Raw genomic sequence first — 6,987 nt, forward strand, 5'->3', positions numbered from 1 at the left:
TTTTCTGTATGGGTTTTTTTTTTTGTTTGAGGGGCAGGGTTGGGTTGTGGTTTTCGTTTGTGGTTTGTTGGTTTTTCTTTAAACCTTAAGAATTTGAGACCTTGGAATTATTTATCCTTATTTGTTGAGGTGTGGTAAAAGCTTGACCCTTGTTGTCTTTTTGGCAGCAACAAAGTGGCTTTTATGAAACAGCTTGATCATGTTGTCAACTTCTAGCAGCTGAATTCACAATTCCAGAACATGATTTGAGCAAAACTATCTGCCGTATATTGTGTCTAGCATCAAAATTATTGTTAGAGAATAAAGGCAACAATACCAAATATTTAAATGGTAGAAAACAGCAAATGTTGCTGCTTTTCTGAACAAGAAGCTTTCTTCACTTTCAGTGTAGTTAGTGTAGAGGAGGTGTTGGGAAGATTATTAATTTACTTTTTCTTTTTTTAAATCAATCTTTAATGTAGAACTGTAAAAATAGGTCCATATGGCCAATTCATAAAATCATAGAATGGTTTGGGTTGGAAGGGACCTTTAAAGGTCATCTAGTCCAACCCCCTTGCCATGAGCAGGGACACCTTCAACTAGATCAGGTTGCTCAGAGCCCCGTCCAACCTGACCTGGAATGTTTCCAGAGATGGGGCATCCACCACCTCTCTGGGCAACCTCTTCCAGTGCTTCACCACCCTCAGCGTAAAAAATTTCTTCCTTATATCTAGTCTAAATCTACCCCCCTTTAGTTTAAAGCCATTCCCCCTTGTCCTGTCGCAACAGGCCCTGCTAAAATGTTTGCTGCCATCTTTTATATAAGCCCCCTTTAAGTACTGATAGGCTGCAATAAGGTCTCCCTGGAACCTTCTTTTCTCCAGGCTGAACAACCCCAACTCTCTCAACCTTTGTTCATGGGAGAGGTGTTCCAGCCCTCTGAATTCATATTTCCCTTCACGCAAATACTAGTGTATATGGAGTATAGTTTATTTGCTGAATAAACTCATACAATACCTACTAGATGAAGCATGTTATTACAAGAAGATAACATTGAATATTTTTGCTAAATGTTTAAAAAAAAAAATCTTAATCATACTTTTGGTAATTGTGTAGAAGGTTTCTTTAGGTGAAAGGAACTTTAGGTGGGTTAGTGGTTTCTTTTTTGATGTTGTTTAGTTGCCTACAACTACTGTAAAGTCTATCAGGGCTAGTTTTCATTTAATTTGAGGAGCCTTTAAATTTATGCTCATAAACTCTTCTTAGCAAGTCAGCTCTCTTTCTCCTCACCCTGGTAAAAATACTCTTTATACAGTATTAGGTGTATATAGCCGTAGCTCCTAACACTTCAGATTGATTAAAACATGAAGCAGAATCCTTGAAACAGGAAAAATACGATGATAGTAACTTGTGTTCCTTTTAGATTTAAGCTCAGTTAAGAGACTCAAGCTTGTGAGTGCATGTACTTCAGCACCTTTCATTTTGTTAAAGTTGTGCACTCACTACTGTAAAAATTGGCCAGAATGGAGAGATGGAAGCAATGCAGCAAATCATTTGAACACGAATAGTAGTTTTTGCAAATTGTTTTGCAAATTTAGGCTTGGTTTTAAATTGAGGCTCCTGTGCTTTATTAATACAATGTTTTTACTTGTTTCCCTGCTAAATCCTTTTTACAAATGAGTTAGTGAATTTGTATAAACCAGAAAGATGGACACGTTGCTCTTAGTTCACTGAAAATTTAACTAATTTCAAGTTGGTTTTATGTCCTTCAGTTAAAGGTTGGGTGCTTAAGAAAGTTAGTTGATATTTTTATTAACAAAAATGAAAAATTTCCCGGTTTGTATGCTAAAGGGTAATCAACTACATTTTCAATTTTTCTGTGCTCATATTTTCAGATTACAACTGATGGGAAACCCAAGATAATTGATATAATTGATACGACAGGCAGTGGTGATGTAACTACATGTACCATTGTAGAACCTAAAGATGGGGAAATTGCTGGTCTTTCTGGAAGAACTTTAAAGGTGAGTATTTGGTGGTACAGAGGCACCACTGGGCATCTTTTTCTTTCTTTCTTGTTTAACAACAAATTTAGCACCTATTTTGATTTCTGCAGAACTTACTTCCTTTTAACCAGATCTGATCCAAAACTACTACTGCATTTGTTCATTGTCATACAGATTGCTTGACATTTCTTTTACTTTTCATGTGTCTTTATATTGAATATTCTCTATAGCTGAATGGGGGAGTGTACAGAGTTTTGTTGCAGGCTTGATAATCATTTAATTACTCTCTGTTCAAATCAGTATCTGATATAGTTTTGGAAGTTGGCAGTTGGCTGAAGAAAACATGCTAACATGCTTTAAAAATATCAGACATGGTTCTGTCTTTAAAAGTGCTAGTATTTTCCACATTTGTATAGACTACAAGAGGAATCGCATTAAGCTCGTGTGGTAAATAGTTGTAGAGACTGAAAAATCTGTGAGGACTTAGTTGTAGGCTCACTGCATTCTCACTATGAATAGAACAGAAATGGTGTAGGCTTTTCAGAAAGGATACAATGAGATCTAGTAGAGGTCTCGGCTACATAGAACTGGTGATGTTACTGACATGTTCTTGATTGGCTGGTTAGATTGATGAGGTGATATGGGGGCATCAAATCTTTGGATTTCTCCATGCTATCAGCTTTCTTCTGAATTTTGCACAGAATGTGATTGTAAGGGTGAATCTGTTGCTCTCTTTTGCTGTTGTTACTAGGAATAGTGGATCTGATATACTGACAGTCTAAACTGCAGCAAGATATAAAATTAGACATTCAGATGTTTGTCATGACCTCTAACCATAATACCCCTTCATGCTAGGGTGCTTCTTTTCAATTATAGTGCTATTATTTCCCCAGACGTCTACCCAATAAAATCACTACTAGGGCTGGATGTTTTAAAAGTAGAGTATCAGGGCAACTGATAATTAAAGGTGTTCAATGGCAGCGTCGCATGAATTAATACTGATTTCTTTGGAACTGGATTGAAATTGCCATGTCATGTTGCTGAAGCTTAGTGCAGTAGTTACTGTCATGGGGACAGGGAATTAAATTGGAGATATCTGCAAGTCTGTTCTGCTAAGCTCTCTTACACAGTGTTGATTTTTTTTTTTTTTTTTTTTTACGCCACTAGTTAACCTATTTCTGAATATACTTTTCTGTAGATTCCAGCGAACTGGGTAAATCCTTCAGGCAAATATCACATTGGCATAAAAAATGGCTATGATATCTATCCTAAAGCTCTTAAGGAGAGGATTCAGGTAAAGAATTACATTTCGCTTCTGGTGTATAATCATATTTCACTGTTCTGCTTCTTAAGTTTTTCTAGGAAACTACAGTATATGATTTGCTAACACATGTAGGCTGCTAGCCAGTGCTTGAGAGCTATTCTCTCACTGATTTTTGTTTAGTTTTGACATGATCCATTTCTTCTGTGATTTTTTCAGAACAACAGGAGGTGGCCCGGTAGGCTTCCTCAGAGTGGTCCATTGAGGCAAAAAGTCTAGAAATTACTGACACCTGTTTCTTTTTTGTGTGTAGCAATTGATGTTTATTTATAGTATTGTATTGAATTTTTTTAGCCATTGTGTCTCAAATCAGAACTTTCAAATTATTATTGTAGTCTTCATACTTTGATATAGGTATTTGTCAATATATTGAGGAACCCGGTTTTATTTTACAGAAAGAACGCAAGGAAAAGCTCTGGGATCCTGTTCACAGACTGGCTCTAGCAGAGGCCTGTAGGAAACAAGAAGAATTTGATGCTGCTCATAGCTCTCCCTCCCAGGTTTGTATAAGTCTAAATAAATTTGTAAACTTGTTGTTTGCAACAATTTGTTACTGGTTGAGAGGATTGTAATATTTTATTAGATGAGTGAAGGAATGATACTTGTGATTATTTTGGCAGATAACTTACCAGTGTGTCTTCTGATTAATTTAGAAAGTCTGTATATGGATGGTGGTTTGATTTGCTTAGTGTTGTTAACGCTCTAAACTTGTTGTCAAATATGAAAAGGGTATTACTTCAAATACTTTGTAGCATATTTTTAGTAAGTTTTATTTTTAATTTAATGTACTCTTTTTTGAGGCTGTCATCCTTGCTGTGTTCAAACTTGGAATCTTCTAAACATATCCTTTCTTTTGTAAACTAGGTACTATAAGTACCAGAAATGCCTCAGGTCACTTCTGTATCATTTAACAATGTGTAAAAGAAATGAGGGCTTTAAATGTTACAATGGCAGAAATTGGAAATAGTTATATATAATAGGCCAAAATAAATAGTGCACTGTTGAAGACCATTGAAATTCTAGATGTTTGTGAGTCCTAGTATAGTCTTACATTCTTGATGAAGTAATGGAACAAATGTATAGCATCAGAAAGGTATAGGATTACCTATCTTGTAATAATTTTAGAAATACTCTAACTGTATTTTTGTTGCCTTATTAGGTAAATAAGCTAATAAAGGAAGAACTTCAAAATCAAGTGGAACTGTTGAATTCTTTTGAGAAAAAATATAGTGATCCTGGCCCAGTATATGATTGTCTAGTATGGAATGATGGTGAGACCTGGAGGTAAATGCCTAAACTTGTCTAAAATGTCTTGTTCTACACATAAAACAGCAGCTTGCATTGAAGACTGTGTTAACTTTTCAATCTACCCTCTTCATAGAGGTCTTAAATATTATTTGCTTTAAAATAACCCTGCTGTATCACTTGAGTTTCATGACAAAGTTCCGATCCTAAACGAAGATGGGGTAGAATGAAGTCTTACTAAAGACAGCATGATATAAAGTATAAGCTTGCGGGATTTTCCTCTGAGGCAGGGTAAAATTGCTTTGAGTATCCATTGGTGATAGGGAAAAAAAAAAACAAACCCAAAACAAAACCAAAACAGACGTCTTTGCACGAACTTCAGGATGTACTATGGCACTTTTCTTGACTGATAATGTGCATCTTGCAAAACAGTGGGTAAGACTTCAAATGTTTGTGTACCAGCACTGAACAGCTAGCTTTAGTAAAATTTCTTCCTTGAAGAAATTGCCTGAGTTTCCATATGCTTGCTTTTCAAAGACAGATTTGTTTGAATTTAGTAGCGTTTGAAAATCAGTTTATTTAGAGATCTTTGTAGTTTCTGAATCTAAGTGTAAAAAAACAGGTTTAAAAATATTGACTTGAAGTAAGATACCATAAACACAGAACCAGACTTCTTGAAGTCTTTATGGTACCCTTGCTGAGGGGGGGGGGAGATAACTGAAAGTTGACAGCTGCTGGAAAATTGCCTTTTTTTTGTTTTTTGTCAACAGAGCCTGCATAGATACAAGTGAGAGTGGTGACTTAACTAGCTGTACAGTGCTGAGAACCTACAAAGAGGCTCAGGAATATGGATCTTTTGGAACATCTGAGATGTTGAATTATTCTGTGAATATATATGATGATGGAAACCTTCTTTCCATTGTGACAAGTGGAGGTAAATGAAAGTAATCTTAAGAAAATTTTGCTGCTGAGTAGGTATCGCGTGAAGCAGCAATTAGTTTTGGGTCCTGATTCTGATACTTGGGATGGCTCAAGGCAGCTGTCTTAATACAGCTTTCATTACTATGGCGATCAAGATCAATATTCAGACTTCCTGACCTAAACCTATAATGACAGCTCATTACCAAACTTGTTTGCATTTTTGTCTGAAATATTGTCAACTTTGTGTTCCTATGCATGTATACATACAATGTGTATGCTTAGGTACTCTTTAAGATGTTCCTGCGTCTTAAAGCCTAAAATAGAGAGAACCTTCTTTCAAAGTCCTTTTTTGTTTTGTTTCTTAAATATAGGGTGGTGATTGATTTTTAGCTGCTGTTCTTTGTGCTTGTATAATTTAAGAATCTTAAATAAGACATCCATCAGCAAAAGGGGTATTAATCTTTATTTTAGTTTATCCAAATTTTTTTGTGATGGTAGGTGTCACTATAGCTGTAGCTCCAACCACTCTGAATCCATATTTGTGTGTTCTTTATATAATCATGTTTTGTTTTGGAAGCATCCTTAGTGGTTAAGGTGGTATGGATGTATTTGGTTTGAAAAAAAGCTCTTAATTTCTCATGAAACTATCCCATGTCAGTAGAACTACAGAAGCAGTTCTTGTTTCTGAATCAATGGTAATTTTTTTGAGAGATTCCTTTTTATACTTCTGTGCAGTTTTATTTCTAATTTTTTTATTAATCCCCACTATCTTGAGTCATCTCAGATATAATTTTCATAACTTTGAGAAAGAAGTGTTGAGCCTTTTAAGTTACTTTTGTTAGTGGAATTAAGTTAATACTTCCTTTCTGTCCACCTGCTGCCTCCTTTCTTCCCTCAAAAAGCTGTTTTATTTTGCAGATTACTGCTGTATACTCGCTTTTTTTTTCTTACTATAATATGATATTTATTAAAGTGATTTGAACCCTGGGCTCATTTTATAGAATCACAGAATCATTTAGGTTGGAAAAGACCCTTAAGATCATCGAGTCCAACCATAAACCTAACACTGCCAAGTCCACCACTGAACCGTGTCCCTAAGTGCCACATACTTCCAGGGATGGTGGCTCAACCAGTTCCCTGGGCAGCCTGTTCCAATGCTTGACAACCCTTTCTTAGGACAAGAAGAAATTTGTCCTAATATCCAATCTAAACCTCCCCTGGGGCAACTTGAGGCCATTTCCGCTTGTCCTATCACTTGTTCCTTGGGAGAAGAGACCAACACCCACCTTGCTACAACCTCCTTTCAGGTAGTTGTAGAGCATGATAAGGTCTCCCCTCAGCCTCTTCTCCAGGCTAAACAACCCCAGTTCCCTCAGCCGCTCCTCATAAGATTTGTGCTCCAGACCCCTCACCAGCTTTGTTGCCCTTCTCTGGACACACTCCAGCACCTCAATGTCTGTCTTGTAGCGAGGGCCCCAAAACTGAACACAGTATTCGAGGTGCGGCCTCACCAGT

General features: G+C 36.5%; 1 protein-coding gene across 1 annotated transcript in view; it reads left to right on the forward strand.

Annotated features, from left to right (window-relative positions):
* TPP2 (tripeptidyl peptidase II) overlaps nucleotides 1-6,987 on the forward strand; it is a 52,689-nt gene that overhangs the window by 880 nt on the left and 44,822 nt on the right. Inside the window, exons 2-6 of the mRNA XM_009333372.1 lie at nucleotides 1,875-2,003; nucleotides 3,184-3,279; nucleotides 3,702-3,806; nucleotides 4,466-4,590; nucleotides 5,322-5,485. Coding sequence (XP_009331647.1) covers nucleotides 1,875-2,003; nucleotides 3,184-3,279; nucleotides 3,702-3,806; nucleotides 4,466-4,590; nucleotides 5,322-5,485 — 619 coding nt within the window. The remainder of the gene's footprint in view (nucleotides 1-1,874; nucleotides 2,004-3,183; nucleotides 3,280-3,701; nucleotides 3,807-4,465; nucleotides 4,591-5,321; nucleotides 5,486-6,987) is intronic.

Source organism: Pygoscelis adeliae, unplaced genomic scaffold (assembly GCF_000699105.1).
Source record: "Pygoscelis adeliae isolate BGI_AS28 unplaced genomic scaffold, ASM69910v1 Scaffold48, whole genome shotgun sequence".
Taxonomy (NCBI): Eukaryota; Metazoa; Chordata; class Aves; order Sphenisciformes; family Spheniscidae; genus Pygoscelis; species Pygoscelis adeliae.